The sequence below is a fragment of the Ammodytes marinus genome (assembly GCF_949987685.1).
Source record: "Ammodytes marinus genome assembly, chromosome: 10".
NCBI classification, from domain to species: Eukaryota; Metazoa; Chordata; class Actinopteri; order Uranoscopiformes; family Ammodytidae; genus Ammodytes; species Ammodytes marinus.
The window spans coordinates 12,622,789-12,644,581 of record NC_137214.1 but is presented as its reverse complement, the minus strand read 5'-3'; the positions used below and the strand labels follow the sequence as shown (position 1 = coordinate 12,644,581).

Genomic DNA, 21,793 nt, shown 5'->3' with positions numbered 1-21,793 from the left:
GGTGGCAGTTGGTTCCACAAGCACGGAGCAACTAGTGCAAAGTACATTTCTGAGAGTTGTGCCAGTGGCATGGCTGTATACGCTGGTCACCAAAAGAAAGTGATAGTCTACAGTAGCTCAGGAGAGAGTGACATCTCAATTCCACTTAACGACACCACTGATGAGAGTTCAGATAGCCAGAAAGATGATGATGGTGACTTTGTCATTGTGACACAATGACGCACAAATCACCCCACTACGTGGGGTGATTTGTGCGACAAGACAACTTTTTTTCCGAAAGCTATATTTCTTAAACAGTTTATTCCAGATCCAAAGTTTTTATTGCCAGGGATGCACAACATCCTGAAATATATGTACATATTTGAGTTGGAGACATAACTGTCAAGGCCTCACTTTAAAATCACTTTGAGTAAAAAGTTGCACAAATCACCCCACCTTCCCCTATATATATATATATCCTATCATTTTATTCTATATCTTTTGTCTGAATCTAATGTTTTGTATGCCTCTGAAAAGCACTTTGATTTGCCTTGTGTCTGAATTGTGCTAAATAAACTTGCCTTGCCTTCTATGCTTTGTGTAATGGACTGTTCCCTGGATTTATGTAACACTGCATCCAGTCTTAGCTGTTATAGATGAATGTATGGAGACTATATCATTATTTTAAAGTAAGTAATAATAGCTTAGATAAAATGTGTGTAATAGTCAAGGGCATATAGAGAAACCCTGTCAAGTATTACAGATGTATCAAGTTATATCGTATCATTTCACATCATATCATATCATATCATATCATATCATATCATATCATATCATATCATATCATATCATATCATATCATATCATATCATATCACAGGATTAAGGCACTGGTAAATATGGATTTAAGAAACCTTGTAAATTGTATAAATCTTTTTATTTTGTTTATTTGGCAGACTGCACACAAAAGAATAGACCCAAAGAATTATGCTCAATTCCAATCAACTCTCTATCAACACAGATTTTATTTGCGAACCAATTACATCAAAAAGTGACTGTTTATTTGTAACAATTATTTAAGGTGTGTGAACAAAGACAGAGTGACAGGAAATCAAGGAAAATACATAAGATCATCATCATCAACGGGTAGGAATTAAAATGATAGGATTAGGAAGCAAAACATGTTTAGAACAAATTAAGCAATTGCATATTTGGGGCAAATGGTACAGAATTTATGGTTGAATAAAATGTCTTAAAAATTAAAAGAAAATTTCAACAGCATATTGGAGTTAATCATTTCCAAACAGTGATTGTCTCTGCAATTATGGTATATACAACACCATCACTAAGTAGAATGTGTTATAACGGGCCAGATCTGCATTTTGTAAATATGCCTCTGCACTGATTATAAAATATCAAAGCTTGAAAATAAAATTATTTCATACATTTAAAAAAAATTAAACTGTTTCTATTTGTGTGTAGGTGTATAAACAACATTTTTCCTTCAAAATAATTATTGTCATTATCTGTCCTGTGCAGTAGACCCCTGGGTACAAATATACCACACACGTTCATTAACAACATTCATTTAATAGAATGAATAGGACATAATCTGAAACCCTGTAATAAACTATTGGTTTAAATGTCGTGAGATGGCCTATGTTCAATAAATCTGGACTATGTACAAAAAAACAATATTTATTATTACAATACAAATTAATCTTATTTACAGTTTGAATGGATTTTAAACAATCTCATGCACTTCTGTCTAATTACTGAAAAAAATAGTAACTTGTAGCTAAAGACATTGAGATGACTCTGTACGTCCCCATAGGTGTTAAAACCTTAAAACATTTCATATTTGAGGAGGTCATTTTGGTGCACATGAGAGAGTTTAATTTGCCTCATTACCAATTATTTTTTTGGTGAAACGGATAGTTCAAGTCTTGGGAATCTGAAACCACCTCTTGAACCACTGTCACTGCTGGAAGATGACGACAATCTAGATTTCTTAGAGGGTAGAGAAACACCTGCACTTCCCTCCACTCCTGCTTCACTGTCCTCGCCAAGTGTCACTTCATATGAGCCCTTTGACTTTGAACCAAAACCTCCAAAGGTGCCAAACTTCAACTTGCCTTTCTTTCCTTTCACCTTGCTGCCTCCTAGGTCTAATGAAATATCGCCACTCTCAGCCCCTAAGTGAGCAGAAGGAGAGCTAACTGCAAGCCCACCCTCATCACTCAGAGAAGAGGAAGACTGATGCCTTGATTTCTTCAATAGATCCAATGAAGCTGACTTGCCTTTAGTTGACACACTGAGTCCAGGATCACCCCCTAATTCCAATGTGCCACCCCTAAGGTCTTTAGAGACCTTACCACCTTTTCCACTTACACTCAATTCTACCTCTGGTCCACGAATATCCCCTGTACTGCTGCCCTTTGCTTTGGATTTGCCAAACAATTTCGAGACCTTTGTCTTTCCTTTCCCTTCACTGAGCCTCAGTTCTGGACTGGGAACCTCAATATTTTGCGAACTGACTTGGCTACTAACAGATGGAGACTGTATTTTTATGCCTCCACTAGCTGAAAATCCTGATTCAACATTTTTGCCACCTTGCTGGTCTTCCAACTGAGGCAGAGCCATGCCAAATTTTGGTACCTTCATTTTGGGAAATGTTACAGTACCCTCTGGATAATGAAGGCCACCAAATATCCTGCCCCCTGAAACACGTGTGTCAATCTCTGCACCACTTCTAACAACTCCTTGTCGGTTTAGATTTGCATCAAAACCAGGAGTCTTTAATTTCACATCTTTCCCTTCCAAACTGACATTTGGGCTGTCAATACCAGGGCCCTTAATTGTGGTGTTCCCACTAGCAGATGGAAAATGTAATCCCTCTGATAAAGATCCGTCGCCTTTCACTTTTGGTGATTTGATATCTAATTCCACATCAGGAAAATGAAGCTTACCAAAAAGAGGCTTCTTGACCTTTGTGCCTTTGACATGGATATTGTGTGTATCTACATCCAATTCTACTGCCGGTGTTTCTATGTCAACATCAGGTTTCTTTGCCTTTCCTTTAACTTTAGGGAGTTTAAACTTCCCCTTTTTCCCCTTTACATGTATATCAATATCAGGAGCATCAATACTTGCTTCAGTATCTGGGAGACTTACTTCTGCTTTGGAACCCTTTGCTCCTACACTGAACATAGGTGTCTTAACCTTGGCTTCACGCCCCTCCACTTCAGGGGATTTCACTCCAAATTTAGGACCTTTGAACTTCGGAAAGGTAACGCCTGTCTTTACAGGATCAATATTGGGGAATCCAATATTAGCATTTAGACCTTTGTTGGATTTGGGAAGGTTTATATCCACTTCTGGACAATCGACTTTTGGCCCTGTAATGTTCAATGATGGCATGTTTATTTTAGGCATTTCAAATCCACCTTTTGGACCTTCAATGTCAACCTTTGGACCTTTGATGCTAAAATCAGGGGCTTTTATGTCTCCCTCAATCTTTGGAACTGACACATCAAAATCTCCCTTCACTTTGGGCCCTTTCAGATTTATATCCCATTCTGGCAATTTGGGTCCGTGTAATGATGGCATTTTGAATTTGGATCCTTTGATATTTGCATCAGGTCCTTCAATGTCAAGCTCTGGTCCTTTGATGTCAAGGTGAGGTGCCTTCACATCAATGTTTGCTTTGGGAAGGTTTATATCAACATCTGGACCCTCCAGTTTTGGACCTTTGAAGCCAAATGATGGCATTTTTATTTTGGGCATTTCAAATCCACCCTTCGGCCCTTCAATAACAATCTCTGGACCTTTGATGTCAACTTCAGGCATGTTGATGTCTCCCTCAAACTTTGGAGCTGACATATCTACATCACCTTTGAGGTTTGGACTTTTCAGATTAAAATCCACATCTGGCATAGATATTTTTGGCCCTGTGATGGATGGCATTTTGAATTTGGATCCTTTGATTTTACCGCTTGGACCTTCAAAGTCAATATCTTGTCCTTTGATATCCAATTCAGGGGCTTTAATGTCAATATCAGCTTTCGGGAGGCTGACATCAACTTCAGGCACTTCAACAGTTGGACCTTTCCCTCCAAAGGATGCCATTTTAAATTTTGGCATTTTAAAACCTCCTTTGTGACCCTCAATGTCAAGATCTGGTCTTTCAATATCGACCTTGGGAACTTTTATGTCACCCTCAATCTTTGGAACTGACACATCGAAATCTCCTTTCACTTTGGGCCCTTTCAGATTTATATCCCAATCTGGCATTTTGGGTCCATGTAATGATGGCATTTTGAATTTGGATCCTTTGAGATTTGCATCAGGTCCTTCAATGTCAAGCTCTGGTCCTTTGATGTCAACGTGAGGTGCTTTCACATCAATGTTTGCTTTGGGAAGGTTTATATCAACATCTGGACCCTCCAGTTTTGGACCTTTGAAGCCAAATGATGGCATTTTTATTTTGGGCATTTCGAATCCACCCTTTGGCCCTTCAATATCGATCTCTGGACCTTTGATGTCAACTTCAGGCATTTTGATGTCTCCCTCAAACTTTGGACCTGACATATCTACATCACCTTTGAGGTTTGGACTTTTCAGATTAAAATCCACATCTGGCATAGATATTTTCGGCCCTGTAATAGATGGCATTTTGAATTTGGATCCTTTGATTTTACCGCTTGGACCTTCAATGTCAATATCTTGTCCTTTGATATCCAATTCAGGGGCTTTAATGTCAATATTAGCTTTCGGGAGGCTGACATCAACTTCAGGCCCTTCAACAGTTGGACCTTTCATTCCAAAGGATGGCATTTTAAATGTTGGCATTTTAAAACCTCCTTTGTGGCCCTCAATGTCAAGATCTGATCCTTCAAAATCGACATTGGGAGCTTTTATGTCACCCTCAATCTTTGGAACTGACACATCAAAATCTCCCTTTGCTTTTGGCCCTTTAAGATGTATATCCCAATCTGGCATTTTTGGTCCATGTAATGATGGCATTTTGAATTTGGATCCTTTGATATTTGCATCAGGTCCTTCAATGTCAAGCTCTGGTCCTTTGATGTCAACGTGAGGTGCTTTCACATCAATGTTTGCTTTGGGAAGGTTTATATCAACATCTGGACCCTCCAGTTTTGGACCTTTGAAGCCAAATGATGGCATTTTCATTTTGGGCATTTCAAATCCACCCTTTGGCCCTTCAATATCGATCTCTGGACCTTTGATGTCAACTTCAGGCATTTTGATGTCTCCCTCAAACTTTGGAGCTGACATATCTACATCACCTTTGAGGTTTGGACTTTTCAGATTAAAATCCACATCTGGCATAGATATTTTCGGCCCTGTAATAGATGGCATTTTGAATTTGGGTCCTCTGATTTTACCGCTTGGACCTTCAATGTCAATATCTTGTCCTTTGATATCCAATTCAGGGGCTTTAATGTCAATATCAGCTTTCGGGAGGCTGACATCAAATTCAGGCCCTTCAACAGTTGGACCTTTCATTCCAAAGGATGGCATTTTAAATTTTGGCATTTTAAAACCTCCTTTGTGGCCCTCAATGTCAAGATCTGGTCCTTCAATATCGACCTTGGGAACTTTTATGTCACCCTCAATCTTTGGAACTGACACATCGAAATCTCCTTTCATTTTGGGCCCTTTCAGATTTATATCCCAATCTGGCATTTTGGGTCCATGTAATGATGGCATTTTGAATTTGGATCCTTTGATATTTGCATCAGGTCCTTCAATGTCAAGCTCTGGTCCTTTGATGTCAACGTGAGGTGCTTTCACATCAATGTTTGCTTTGGGAAGGTTTATATCAACATCTGGACCCTCCAGTTTTGGACCTTTGAAGCCAAATGATGGCATTTTTATTTTGGGCATTTCAAATCCACCCTTTGGCCCTTCAATATCGATCTCTGGACCTTTGATGTCAACTTCAGGCATTTTGATGTCTCCCTCAAACTTTGGAGCTGACATATCTACATCACCTTTGAGGTTTGGACTTTTCAGATTAAAATCCACATCTGGCATAGATATTTTCGGCCCTGTAATAGATGGCATTTTGAATTTGGGTCCTCTGATTTTACCGCTTGGACCTTCAATGTCAATATCTTGTCCTTTGATATCCAATTCAGGGGCTTTAATGTCAATATCAGCTTTCGGGAGGCTGACATCAAATTCAGGCCCTTCAACAGTTGGACCTTTCATTCCAAAGGATGGCATTTTAAATTTTGGCATTTTAAAACCTCCTTTGTGGCCCTCAATGTCAAGATCTGGTCCTTCAATATCGACCTTGGGAACTTTTATGTCACCCTCAATCTTTGGAACTGACACATCGAAATCTCCTTTCATTTTGGGCCCTTTCAGATTTATATCCCAATCTGGCATTTTGGGTCCATGTAATGATGGCATTTTGAATTTGGATCCTTTGATATTTGCATCAGGTCCTTCAATGTCAAGCTCTGGTCCTTTGATGTCAACGTGAGGTGCTTTCACATCAATGTTTGCTTTGGGAAGGTTTATATCAACATCTGGACCCTCCAGTTTTGGACCTTTGAAGCCAAATGATGGCATTTTTATTTTGGGCATTTCAAATCCACCCTTTGGCCCTTCAATATCGATCTCTGGACCTTTGATGTCAACTTCAGGCATTTTGATGTCTCCCTCAAACTTTGGAGCTGACATATCTACATCACCTTTGAGGTTTGGACTTTTCAGATTAAAATCCACATCTGGCATAGATATTTTCGGCCCTGTAATAGATGGCATTTTGAATTTGGGTCCTTTGATTTTACCGCTTGGACCTTCAATGTCAATATCTTGTCCTTTGATATCCAATTCAGGGGCTTTAATGTCAATATCAGCTTTCGGGAGGCTGACATCAAATTCAGGCCCTTCAACAGTTGGACCTTTCATTCCAAAGGATGGCATTTTAAATTTTGGCATTTTAAAACCTCCTTTGTGGCCCTCAATGTCAAGATCTGGTCCTTCAATATCGACCTTGGGAGCTTGTATGTCACCCTCGACCTTTGGAACTGACACATCGAAATCTCCTTTAATTTTGGGCCCTTTCAGATTTATATCCCAATCTGGCATTTTGGGTCCATGTAATGATGGCATTTTGAATTTGGATCCTTTGATATTTGCATCAGGTCCTTCAATGTCAAGCTCTGGTCCTTTGATGTCAATGTGAGGTGCTTTCACATCAATGTTTGCTTTGGGAAGGTTTATATCAACATCTGGACCCTCCAGTTTTGGACCTTTGAAGCCAAATGATGGCATTTTTATTTTGGGCATTTCAAATCCACCCTTTGGCCCTTCAATATCGATCTCTGGACCTTTGATGTCAACTTCAGGCATTTTGATGTCTCCCTCAAACTTTGGAGCTGACATATCTACATCACCTTTGAGGTTTGGACTTTTCAGATTAAAGTCCACATCTGGCATAGATATTTTTGGCCCTGTAATAGATGGCATTTTGAATTTGGGTCCTTTGATTTTACCGCTTGGACCTTCAATGTCAATATCTTGTCCTTTGATATCGAATTCAGGGGCTTTAATGTCAATATCAGCTTTCGGGAGGCTGACATCAAATTCAGGCCCTTCAACAGTTGGACCTTTCATTCCAAAGGATGGCATTTTAAATTTTGGCATTTTAAAACCTCCTTTGTGGCCCTCAATGTCAAGATCTGGTCCTTCAATATCGACCTTGGGAGCTTTTATGTCACCCTCAACCTTTGGAACTGACACATCGAAATCTCCTTTCATTTTGGGCCCTTTCAGATTTATATCCCAATCTGGCATTTTGGGTCCATGTAATGATGGCATTTTGAATTTGGATCCTTTGATATTTGCATCAGGTCCTTCAATGTCAAGCTCTGGTCCTTTGATGTCAACGTGAGGTGCTTTCACATCAATGTTTGCTTTGGGAAGGTTTATATCAACATCTGGACCCTCCAGTTTTGGACCTTTGAAGCCAAATGATGGCATTTTCATTTTGGGCATTTCAAATCCACCCTTTGGCCCTTCAATATCGATCTCTGGACCTTTGATGTCAACTTCAGGCATTTTGATGTCTCCCTCAAACTTTGGAGCTGACATATCTACATCACCTTTGAGGTTTGGACTTTTCAGATTAAAATCCACATCAGGCATAGATATTTTCGGCCCTGTAATAGATGGCATTTTGAATTTGGGTCCTTTGATTTTACCGCTTGGACCTTCAATGTCAATATCTTGTCCTTTGATATCCAATTCAGGGGCTTTAATGTCAATATCAGCTTTCGGGAGGCTGACATCAAATTCAGGCCCTTCAACAGTTGGGCCTTTCATTCCAAAGGATGGCATTTTAAATTTCGGCATTTTAAAACCTCCTTTGTGGCCCTCAATGTCAAGATCTGGTCCTTCAATATCGACCTTGGGAGCTTTTATGTCTCCCTCAATCTTTGGAACTGACACATCAAAATCTCCTTTCATTTTGGGCCCTTTCAGATTTATATCCCAATCTGGCATTTTGGGTCCATGTAATGATGGCATTTTGAATTTGGATCCTTTGATATTTGCATCAGGTCCTTCAATGTCAAGCTCTGGTCCTTTGATGTCAACGTGAGGTGCTTTCACATCAATGTTTGCTTTGGGAAGGTTTATATCAACATCTGGACCCTCCAGTTTTGGACCTTTGAAGCCAAATGATGGCATTTTAATTTTGGGCATTTCAAATCCACCCTTTGGCCCTTCAATATCGATCTCTGGACCTTTGATGTCAACTTCAGGCATTTTGATGTCTCCCTCAAACTTTGGAGCTGACATATCTACATCACCTTTGAGGTTTGGACTTTTCAGATTAAAATCCACATCTGGCATAGATATTTTCGGCCCTGTAATAGATGGCATTTTGAATTTGGGTCCTTTAATTTTACCGCTTGGACCTTCAAAGTCAATATCTTGTCCTTTGATATCGAATTCAGGGGCTTTAATGTCAATATCAGCTTTCGGGAGGCTGACGTCAACTTCAGGCCCTTCAACAGTTGGACCTTTCATTCCAAAGGATGGCATTTTAAATTTTGGCATTTTAAAACCTCCTTTGTGGCCCTCAATGTCAAGATCTGGTCCTTCAATATCGACCTTGGGAGCTTTTATGTCACCCTCAATCTTTGGAACGGACATATCGAAATCTCCTTTCATTTTGGGCCCTTTCAGATTTATATCCCAATCTGGCATTTTGGGTCCATGTAATGATGGCATTTTGAATTTGGATCCTTTGATATTTGCATCAGGTCCTTCAATGTCAAGCTCTGGTCCTTTGATGTCAACGTGAGGTGCTTTCAAATCAATGTTTGCTTTGGGAAGGTTTATATCAACATCTGGACCCTCCAGTTTTGGACCTTTGAAGCCAAATGATGGCATTTTTATTTTGGGCATTTCAAATCCACCCTTTGGCCCTTCAATATCGATCTCTGGACCTTTGATGTCAACTTCAGGCATTTTGATGTCTCCCTCAAACTTTGGAGCTGACATATCTACATCACCTTTGAGGTTTGGACTTTTCAGATTAAAATCCACATCTGGCATAGATATTCTCGGCCCTGTAATAGATGGCATTTTGAATTTGGGTCCTCTGATTTTACCGCTTGGACCTTCAATGTCAATATCTTGTCCTTTGATATCCAATTCAGGGGCTTTAATGTCAATATCAGCTTTCGGGAGGCTGACATCAAATTCAGGCCCTTCAACAGTTGGACCTTTCATTCCAAAGGATGGCATTTTAAATTTTGGCATTTTAAAACCTCCTTTGTGGCCCTCAATGTCAAGATCTGGTCCTTCAATATCGACCTTGGGAACTTTTATGTCACCCTCAATCTTTGGAACTGACACATCGAAATCTCCTTTCATTTTGGGCCCTTTCAGATTTATATCCCAATCTGGCATTTTGGGTCCATGTAATGATGGCATTTTGAATTTGGATCCTTTGATATTTGCATCAGGTCCTTCAATGTCAAGCTCTGGTCCTTTGATGTCAACGTGAGGTGCTTTCACATCGATGTTTGCTTTGGGAAGGTTTATATCAACATCTGGACCCTCCAGTTTTGGACCTTTGAAGCCAAATGATGGCATTTTTATTTTGGGCATTTCAAATCCACCCTTCGGTCCTTCAATATCGAACTCTGGACCTTTGATGTCGACTTCAGGCATTTTGATGTCTCCCTCAAACTTTGGAGCTGACATATCTACATCACCTTTGAGGTTTGGACTTTTCAGATTAAAATCCACATCTGGCATAGATATTTTCGGCCCTGTAATAGATGGCATTTTGAATTTGGGTCCTCTGATTTTACCGCTTGGACCTTCAATGTCAATATCTTGTCCTTTGATATCCAATTCAGGGGCTTTAATGTCAATATCAGCTTTCGGGAGGCTGACATCAAATTCAGGCCCTTCAACAGTTGGACCTTTCATTCCAAAGGAAGGCATTTTAAATTTTGGCATTTTAAAACCTCCTTTGTGGCCCTCAATGTCAAGATCTGGTCCTTCAATATCGACCTTTGGAACATTAATGTCACCCTCAATCTTTGGAACTGACATATCGAAATCTCCTTTCATTTTGGGCCCTTTCAGATTTATATCCCAATCTGGCATTTTGGGTCCATGTAATGATGGCATTTTGAATTTGGATCCTTTGATATTTGCATCAGGTCCTTCAATGTCAAGCTCTGGTCCTTTGATGTCAACGTGAGGTGCTTTCACATCGATGTTTGCTTTGGGAAGGTTTATATCAACATCTGGACCCTCCAGTTTTGGACCTTTGAAGCCAAATGATGGCATTTTCATTTTGGGCATTTCAAATCCACCCTTTGGTCCTTCAATATCAATCTCTGGACCTTTGATGTCAACTTCAGGCATTTTGATGTCTCCCTCAAACTTTGGAGTTGACATATCTACATCACCTTTGAGGTTTGGACTTTTCAGATTAAAATCCACATCTGGCATAGATATTTTCGGCCCTGTAATAGATGGCATTTTGAATTTGGGTCCTTTGATTTTACCGCTTGGACCTTCAATATCAATATCTTGTCCTTTGATATCGAATTCAGGGGCTTCAATGTCAATATCAGTTTTCGGGAGGCTGACATCAACTTCAGGCCCTTCAACAGTTGGACCTTTCCCTCCAAAGGACGGCATTTTAAATTTCGGCATTTTAAAACCTCCTTTGTGGCCCTCAATGTCAAGATCTGGTCCTTCAATATCAACCTTGGGAACTTTTATGTCTCCCTCAATCTTTGGAACTGACACATCGAAATCCCCCTTCACTTTGGGCCCTTTCAGATTTATATCCCAATCTGGCATTTTGGGTCCATGTAATGATGGCATTTTGAATTTGGATCCTTTGATATTTGCATCAGGTCCTTCAATGTCAAGCTCTGGTCCTTTGATGTCAACGTGAGGTGCTTTCACATCAATGTTTGCTTTGGGAAGGTTTATATCAACATCTGGACCCTCCAGTTTTGGACCTTTGAAGCCAAATGATGGCATTTTTATTTTGGGCATTTCAAATCCACCCTTTGGCCCTTCTATATCGATCTCTGGACCTTTGATGTCAACTTCAGGCATGTTGATGTCTCCCTCAAACTTTGGAGCTGACATATCTACATCACCTTTGAGGTTTGGACTTTTCAGATTAAAATCCACATCTGGCATAGATATTTTCGGCCCTGTAATAGATGGCATTTTGAATTTGTGTCCTTTGATTTTACCGCTTGGACCTTCAATGTCAATATCTTGTCCTTTGATATCCAATTCAGGGGCTTTAATGTCAATATCAGCTTTCGGGAGGCCAACATCAACTTCAGGAACTTCAACAGTTGGACCTTTTCCTCCAAATGTTGGCATTTTAAATTTCGGCATTTTAAAACCTCCACTAGGGCCCTCAATGTCAAGATCTGGTCCTTCAATATCGACCTTGGGAACTTTTATGTCACCCTCAATCTTTGGAACTGAAACATCAAAATCTCCCTTTACTTTAGGCATTTTCAGATTCATATCCCAATCTGGCAGTTCGGGTCCTGATAATGATGGCATTTTGAATTTGGCTCCTTTGAGATTTGCATCAGGTCCTTCAATGTCAAGCCCTGGTCCTTTGATATCAATGTCAGGTGTTGTCAAGTCAATGCTTGCTCCGGGAAGGTTAATATCAAGATCTGGACCCTCCAGTTTTGGGCTTTTAATGCCAAATTTGGGAATTTTCATTTTAGGCATTTCAAATCCTCCTTTTGGCCCTTCAATAACAACCTTTGGACCTCTGATGTCAACTTGAGGGGCTGCTATTTCTGCCTCAGTTTTTGGAAGTGATAAATCCAAATCACCCTTCAGTTTGGGACCTTTCAGATGGAAATCCACATCTGTTCCAACTTTAGGAAGATTAATGTCAACGTCTGGCATTTCAACCTTAGGGCCTTTGAAACCAAATTTAGGCATCTTGAATTTGGATCCTTTAGTTTTAGGACTAGTCAGTCCCAGGTCAAGATCAATACCTTCAGAACTACCATTCTTCCCCTTGATGTTGATATCCCCTTTTACCATTTTCACATCGGTTTCTGGGGCCTTTATTTTTGAACCCTTAAATCCAAACTTTGGCATTTTAAATTTGGTTTTCTTTGTGCCGATTTCCGGAGCATCAATTGTTACATCTGGTCCCTCCATTTCCACTTTGGGCAATTGAACATCCCCTTTCAAGTCACCTTTCAACTTTGGTACATCCAGATTGAAGTCAACATCTGGAAATGATATTTTTGGTCCAGATATTTTTGGTAACTTCATTTTCGGGCCACTAAGTTGTCCCTCTGGAGATTTCAAGTCAACGTTAAGACCTTTGATCTCGACCTCAGGTGTTTTTATGTCTCCTTCAATCTTTGGAGCTGATGCATCCACATCACCTTTGAGTTTGGGACTCCTCAGATTAAATCCCACATCTGGCATAGAGATTTTTGGTCCTGTAATAGATGGCTTGTTGAATTTGGGTCCTTTGATTTTACCGCTTGGACCTTCAATTTCAATATCATGTCCTGCGATATCCAATTCAGGGGCTTTAATGTCAATATCAGCTTTAGGGAGGTTGACATCAACTTCGGGCCCTTCAATAGTTGGACTTTTCCCTCCAAAGGTTGGCATTTTAAATTTGGGCATTTTAAAACCTCCTTTGTGGCCCTCAATGTCAAGATCTGGTCCTTCAATATCGACCTTGGGAACTTTTATGTCACCCTCAATCTTTGGAACTGACACATCGAAATCTCCCTTTGCTTTTGGCCCTTTCAGATTTATATCCCAATCTGGCATTTTGGGTCCATGTATTGATGGCATTTTGAATTTGGATCCTTTGATATTTGCATCAGGTCCTTCAATGTCAAGCTCTGGTCCTCTGATGTCAATGTGAGGTGCTTTCACATCAATGTTTGCTTTGGGAAGGTTAATATCAACATCTGGACCCTCCAGTTTTGGACCTTTGAGGCCAAATGATGGCATTTTCATTTTAGGCATTTCAAATCCTCCTTTTCGCCCTTCAATATCAAACTCTGGACCTTTGATGTCAACTTCAGGCATTTTGATGTCTCCCTTTAACTTTGGAGCAGACATATCCAAATCACCTTTGAGGTTTGGACTTTTCAGATTAAAATCCACATCTGGCATAGAGATGTTCGGCCCTGAAATGGATGGCATTTTGAATTTGGGTCCTTTGATTTTACCGCTTGGACCTTCAATGTCAATATCTTGTCCTTTGATATCCAATTCAGGGGCTTTAATGTCAATATCAGCTTTTGGGAGGCTGATATCAACTTCAGGCCCTTCGACAGTGGGACCTTTCCCTCCAAATGTTGGCATTTTGAATTTCGGCATTTTAAAACCTCCTTCTGGTCCTTCAACATCAACCTTCGGAAGTTTTATGTCACCTTCAATCTTTGGAACTGACACATCGAAATCTCCTTTTACTTTGGGCCCTTTCAGATTTATATCCCAATCTGGCATTTTGGGTGCTGATATTGATGGCATTTTGAATTTGGATCCTTTGAGATTTGCATCAGGTCCTTCAATGTCAAGCTCTGGTCCTTTGATGTCAACATGAGGAGCTTTCACATCAATGTTTGCTTTGGGAAGGTTTATATCAACATCTGGACCCTCCAGTTTTGGACCTTTGAAGCCAAATGATGGCATTTTCATTTTAGGCATTTCAAATCCTCCTTTTCGCCCTTCAATATCAAACTCTGGACCTTTGATGTCAACTTCAGGCATTTTGATGTCTCCCTCAAACTTTGGAGCTGACATATCTACATCACCTTTGAGGTTTGGACTTTTCAGATTAAAATCCACATCTGGCATAGAGATTTTCGGCCCTGAAATGGATGGCATTTGGAATTTGGGTCCTTTGATTTTACCACTTGGACCTTCAATGTCAATTTCATGTCCTTTGATATCCAATTCAGGCGCTTTAATGTCAATATCAGCTTTTGGGAAGTTGACATCAACTTCAGGCCCTTCAACAGTTGGACCTTTGCCTCCAAAGGATGGCATTTTAAATTTAGGCATTTTAAAACCTCCTTTGGGGCCCTCAATGTCAAAATCTGGTCCTTCAATATCGACCTTGGGAACTTTTATGTCACCCTCAATCTTTGGAACTGACACATCAAAATCTCCTTTAACTTTTGGCCCTTTCAGATTTATATCCCAATCTGGCAGTTTGGGTGCTGATATTGATGGCATTTTGAATTTGGATCCTTTGAGATTTGCATCAGGTCCTTCAATGTCAAGCTCTGGTCCTTTGATGTCAACGCGAGGTGCTTTCACATCAATGTTGGCTTTGGGAAGGTTTATATCAACATCTGGACCCTCCAGTTTTGGACCTTTGAAGCCAAATGATGGCATTTTCATTTTAGGCATTTCAAATCCTCCTTTTCGCCCTTCAATATCAAACTCTGGACCTTTGATGTCAACTTCAGGCATTGTGATGTCTCCCTTTAACTTTGGAGCCGATATATCCACATCACCTTTGAGGTTTGGACTTTTCAGATTAAAATCCACATCTGGCATAGATATTTTCGGCCCTGAAATGGATGGCATTTGGAATTTGGGTCCTTTGATTTTACCACTTGGACCTTCAATGTCAATTTCATGTCCTTTGATATCCAATTCAGGCGCTTTAATGTCAATATCAGCTTTTGGGAGGCTGACATCAACTTCAGGCCCTTCAACAGTTGGACCTTTGCCTCCAAAGGTTGGCATTTTAAATTTAGGCATTTTAAAACCTCCTTTGGGGCCCTCAATGTCAAAATCTGGTCCTTCAATATCGACCTTGGGAACTTTTATGTCACCCTCAATCTTTGGAACTGATACATCGAAATCTCCCTTTGCTTTTGGCCCTTTCAGATTTATATCCCAATCTGGCAGTTTAGGTCCTGATATTGATGGCATTTTGAATTTGGATCCTTTGAGATTTGCATCAGGTCCTTCAATGTCAAGCTCTGGTCCTTTGATGTCAACGTGAGGTGCTTTCACATCAATGTTTGCTTTGGGAAGGTTTATATCAACATCTGGACCCTCTAGTTTTGGACCTTTGATGCCAAATGATGGCATTTTAATTTTAGGCATTTCAAATCCTCCTTTTGGCCCTTGAATATCAACCTCTGGACCTTTGATGTCAACTTCAGGCATTTTCATGTCTCCTTTCAATTTTCCACCTGATAAATCCACATCACCTTTGAGGTTTGGACTTTTGAGATTAAAATCCACATCTGGCATAGAAATTTTCGGCCCTGTAATGGATGGCATTTTGAATTTCGATCCTTTAAGTTTAGCATCAGGTCCTTCAATGTCGAACTCTGGTCCTTTAATGCGAATATCAGGTGCCTTCACATCAATGTTTGCTCCGGGAACGTTTATATCCACATCTGGAACTTCCACTTTTGGACTTTTGATGCCAAATTTAGGAATTTTCATTTTAGGCATTTCAAATCCTCCTTTTGGACCTTCAATATCAACCTTCAGACCTTTGATATTAAAATCATGTGTTTTCATGTCCCCTTCCAACGTTGGAACTGACATATCCACATCACCTTTGAGATTTGGACCTTTCAGATTAATATCCACATCTGGCATAGATATTTTCGGCCCTGTAATGGACGGCATTTTGAATTTGGGTCCTTTGATTTTACCACTTGGACCTTCAATGTTAATATCTTGTCCTCTGATATCCAATTCAGGGGCTTTAATGTCAATATCAGCTTTTGGGAGGCTGACATCAACTTCAGGCCCTTCAACAGTTGGACCTTTGCCTCCAAAGGTTGGCATTTTAAATTTCGGCATTTTAAAACCTCCTTTGGGGCTCTCAATGTCAAAGTCTGGTCCTTTAATATCGGCCTTGGGAACTTTTATATCACCCTCAATCTTTGGAACTGACACATCAAAATCTCCCTTTGCTTTTGGCCCTTTCAGATTTATATCCCAATCTGGCAGTTTGGGTCCTGATATTGATGGCATTTTGAATTTGGATCCTTTAATATTTGCATCAGGTCCTTCAATGTCAAGCTCTGGTCCTTTGATGTCAACGCGAGGTGCCTTCACATCAATGTTTGTTTTGGGAAGGTTTATATCAACATCTGGACCCTCTAGTTTTGGACCTTTGATGCCAAATGATGGCATTTTCATTTTAGGCATTTCAAATCCTCCTTTTGGCCCTTGAATATCAACCTCTGGACCTTTGATGTCAACTTCAGGCATATTAATGTCTCCTTTTAATTTTGGACCTGACAAATCCACATCACCTTTGAGGTTTGGACTTTTCAGATTAAAATCCACATCTGGCATAGAAAGTTTTGGCCCTGAAATTGATGGCATTTTGAATTTTGATCCTTTGAGTTTTGCATCAGATCCTTCAATGTCAAACTCTGGTCCTTTAATGTGAATATTAGGTGCCTTCACATCAATGTTTGCTCTGGGAACGTTTATATCCACATCTGGACCCTCCACTTTTTGACCTTTGATGCCAAATTTGGGAATTTTCATTTTAGGCATTTCAAATCCTCCTTTTGGACCTTCAATATCAACCTTTGGACCTTTGATATTAAAGTCAGGTGTTTTCATGTCCCCTTCCAACGTTGGAACTGACACATCCACATCACCTTTGAGATTTGGACTTTTCAGATTAATATCCACATCTGGCATAGATATTTTCGGCCCTGTAATGGACGGCATTTTGAATTTGGGTCCTTTGATTTTACCACTTGGACCTTCAATGTTAATATCTTGTCCTTTGACATCCAATTCGGGGGCTTTAATGTCAATATCAGCTTTTGGGAGGCTGACATCAACTTCAGATCCTTCAACAGTTGGACCTTTGCCTCCAAAGGTTGGCATTTTAAATTTCGGCATTTTAAAACCTCCTTTGGGGCCCTCAATGTCAAAATCTGGTCCTTCAATATCGGCCTTGGGAACTTTTATGTCACCTTCAATTTTTGGAACTGAAACATCGAAATCTCCCTTTGCTTTTGGCCCTTTCAGATTTATATCCCAATCTGGCATTTTGGGTCCATGTAATGATGGCATTTTGAATTTGGATCCTTTGATATTTGCATCAGGTCCTTCAATGTCAAGCTCTGGTCCTTTGATGTCACCGTGAGGTGCTTTCACATCAATGTTTGCTTTGGGAAGGTTTATATCAACATCTGGACCCTCCAGTTTTGGACCTTTGAAGCCAAATGATGGCATTTTTATTTTGGGCATTTCAAATCCACCCTTTGGCCCTTCAATATCGATCTCTGGACCTTTGATGTCAACTTCAGGCATTTTGATGTCTCCCTTTAACTTTGGAGCAGACATATCCAAATCACCTTTCAGGTTTGGACTTTTCAGATTAAAATCCACATCTGGCATAGATATTTTCGGCCCTGAAATGGATGGCATTTGGAATTTGGGTCCTTTGATTTTTCCGCCTGGACCTTCAATGTCAATATCTTGTCCTTTGATATTCAATTCAGGTGCTTTAATGTCAATATCAGATTTTGGGAGGCTGACATCAACTTCAGATCCTTCAACAGTTGGACCTTTGCCTCCAAAGGTGGGCATTTTAAATTTCGGCATTTTAAAACCTCCTTTGGGGCCCTCAATGTCAAAATCTGGTCCTTCAATATCGGCCGTGGGAGCTTTTATGTCACCCTCGATCTTTGGAACTGACACATCGAAATCTCCCTTTGCTTTTGGCCCTTTCAGATTTATATCCCAATCTGGCAGTTTAGGTCCTGATATTGATGGCATTTTGAATTTGGATCCTTTGAGATTTGCATCAGGTCCTTCAATGTCAACCCCTGGTCCTTTGATGTCAACGCGAGGTGCTTTCACATCAATGTTGGCTTTGGGAAGGTTTATATCAACATCTGGACCCTCCAGTTTTGGACCTTTGAAGCCAAATGATGGCATTTTCATTTTTGGCATTTCAAATCCTCCTTTTGGCCCTTCAATATCGAACTCTGGACCTTGAATGTCAACTTCAGGCATTTCAATGTCTTCCTTCAACTTTGGAGCTGACATATCCACACTTCCTTTGAGATTTGGACTTTTCAGGTTAAGATCCACATCTGGCATAGAGATTTTCGGCCCTGTAATGGATGGCATTTTGAATTTGGGTCCTTTGATTTTACCGCCTGGACCTTCAATGTCAATATCTTGTCCTTTGATATCCAATTCAGGGGCTTTAATGTTAAATTCAGCTTTTGGGAGGCTGACATCAACTTCAGGCCCTTCAACAGTTGGACCCTTGCCTCCAAAGGATGGCATTTTAAATTTTGGCATTTTAATACCTCCTTTGGGGCCCTCAATGTCAAAATCTGGTCCTTCAATATTGGCCTTGGGAACTTTTATATCACCCTCAATCTTTGGAATTGACACATCATAATCTCCCTTTGCTTTTGGTCCTTTCAGATTTATATCCCAATCTGGCAGTTTGGGTCCTGATATTGATGGCATTTTGAATTTGGATCCTTTGAGATTTGCATCAGGTCCTTCAATGTCAACCTCTGGTCCTTTGATGTCAACGTGAGGTGCTTTCACATCAATGTTTGCTTTGGGAAGGTTTATATCAACATCTGGACCCTCCAGTTTTGGACCTTTGAGGCCAAATGTTGGTATTTTCATTTTAGGCATTTCAAATCCTCCTTTTGGCCCTTGAATATCAACCTCTGGACCTTTGATGTCAACTTCAGGCATTTTGATGTCTCCTTTTAACTTTGGAGCTAACATATCCACATCACCTTTGAGATTTGGACTTCTCAGATTAAGATCCATATCTGGCATAGAGATTTCCGGCCGTTTAATTGATGGCATTTTGAAATTGGGTCCTTGGATTTTACCGCTTGGACCATCAATGTCAACGTCAGGTCCTTTCACACCAATGTTTGCTTTGGGAAGGGTTATATCAACATCTGGACCCTCCATCTTTGGACCCTTGTTTCCAAATGATGGCATCTTGATTTTAGGCATTTCAAATCCACCCTTTGGCCCTTCAATGTCAACCTTTGGTCCTTTAATGTCAATGCCAGGTGCTTTCACATCAATGTTTGCTTTGGGAAGGGATACATCAACATTTGAAACCTCCATTTTCTGACCTTTAATGTTAAAAGATGGCATTTTGATTTTAGGCATTTCAAATCCACCGTTTGGCCCTACAATATCAACCTTTGGACCTTCAATGTCTACTTCAGCTGTTTTTATAGCTCCCTCTATCTTTGAAGCTGGCACATCCATAGTACCCTTGAGTTGTGGACCTTTCAGATTAAAGTCCCCTTTCGGCATGGATATTTTTGGTCCTGAAATGGTTGGCATGCTTAATTTTGGGCCTCTGAGTTTTCCATCCGGTCCTTGCATGTCAAACCCTGGTGCTTTATTGTCAACATCTGGTACTTTCACATCAAATCCTGCTTTAGTAAGGTTTATATCTACATCTGGGCCCTCCACGTTTGGACCTTTAATGTTAAAGGTTGGTGTTTTAATTTTAGGCATTTCAAATCCGCCCTTTGGCCCTTTAATATCAACCTTAGGACCTTTGATGTCAACTTCAGGTGTTTTTATTTTTCCCCCTATCGTTGAAGGTTTTGGTTTTCCCAACTCAATCTCTGGCCCTTCCACATTTGGACCTTTAATTTCAACTGATGGAATCTTTACATCCAGATCTCCCTCAACTTTTGGGCCTTTCGGGTCAAAGGATGGTATCGAGGAATCTGGCTTGTTGAATCCACCTTCACGTCCCCGAATGTTAATTTTAGGGGCTTCAATGTCAACCATAGGTGCCTTGACATCAATTTCAGGTTTGGTAAATTGTATATCAACATCTGGAGCTTCCACCTTAGGACCTTTAGAGCCAAATGATGGCTTCTTGGCCTTAAATGATGGACCCTTAATGTCTACTTTGGGAGCCTTTATTTCTCCAACAGTCTTTGGAACTGTAACATCAAGACCTGTCACAGGTACTGACATATCTGCATCACCACTGAGTTTAACCTCAATACTAGTTTCCTCTTTTTTAATTCCTTTCATTCCAATCACAGGCATCTCAATAGTTGAAAGTTTAATGCCGCTCTTAGTGCCCTCATTTTCATTGCCTTTAACTTGAGTGTCAATCCCAGAAACTTTTATTCCTCCCTTTGTACTTGGTAGGTTGGCATCAACCTCTCCTTTCAAGTTTGAACCTGTAAGGTTGACATTCACTCCTGCCATTGAAATCTTGCCTGGTGCTGAGGAAAATCCTGAGCGAACATTTCCTACAGTTATTGCTGATCCTCCCATCCTGCCACCTCTCCATTCTGTATCAATACCACTTGACCCTCCATCAAGTCGGACATTCAAATTATCTATGTCTGAACCCTTTGCCTGCGGGTGACTGATGGTGAATTCAGATACCTTCATCTTTGTCCTTTCACCTAAACTGGTGTCAACACTTCTCTCATGTGCTTTATCTACTGTTGAAGTAAACATCTGCATGCCTTTTCCTGGTAAAGACAGATTAATTGACCCTCCATTCTCATCACTGGATGTTACCATGGCATCTCCCGACCCTCCTATTGTAACCTGCCTTCTTTCAGTGTTGGTGCTCTCTCTTAGTGTTGTGCTTGTTTCTGACACCTGAACGCTCCCATCTGCTTGCTCTCCACTTCCTCTTGAAATCTCAAAGCGCCCCTGATCGCTACTACCTGTAACTCCAAATTTAGACTCTTTAAATCTGACACCTGTACCTCCTCCTCTTTCTACTTCTCTTGTAATTGTCTGAACTCCTCCACTGCCCCAGTGTGTCTCTGTAGAGCTAACTTGAGGCCCAGTGTAAGATACATCGCTTGACTCAAAAAAACCCTCTTCTGCTCCAACTTTACCTGAAGGGGTGCCATGTGTGATTCTGATATGAGGAGAGCCATCTCCAGATTCATGCCTTAGCCCCTTGAACTCTGGGCTTGAAAGTTCATGTTGCTCACTCATGCCACTTGGCATATCCACAGTGTAGGTAGTGATGCGGCGGGTGATGGTAGTAATTGTGTTGCCATCGCTGCTTGTGCTGCTATGCCGCTCTGTGCGAACATCCACTCCTTCTGCAAGGTCTTCAGACTTCAGTCTTGGTTTAATCTTTTTTGTGTATATTCTCTTATAGTCCTCATCATCGCCACTCTATTGATAAAAGACAGGAAAACATATAACGTGAACATTTAACCAAATCATGTACTTTATACAGAAAGGTAAAAAAAACAATGATCATATAATTTACC

At 40.4% G+C, this 21,793-nt stretch overlaps 1 protein-coding gene across 1 annotated transcript in view; it reads right to left on the bottom strand.

The window, feature by feature from the left end:
* Window positions 1–984: 984 nt before the first annotated feature.
* ahnak (AHNAK nucleoprotein) overlaps window positions 985–21,793 on the bottom strand; it is a 34,236-nt gene continuing 13,427 nt past the window's right edge. The window contains exon 6 of the mRNA XM_080036156.1: window positions 985–21,695. Coding sequence (XP_079892282.1) covers window positions 1,893–21,695 — 19,803 coding nt within the window. The 3' untranslated portion in view covers window positions 985–1,892. The remainder of the gene's footprint in view (window positions 21,696–21,793) is intronic.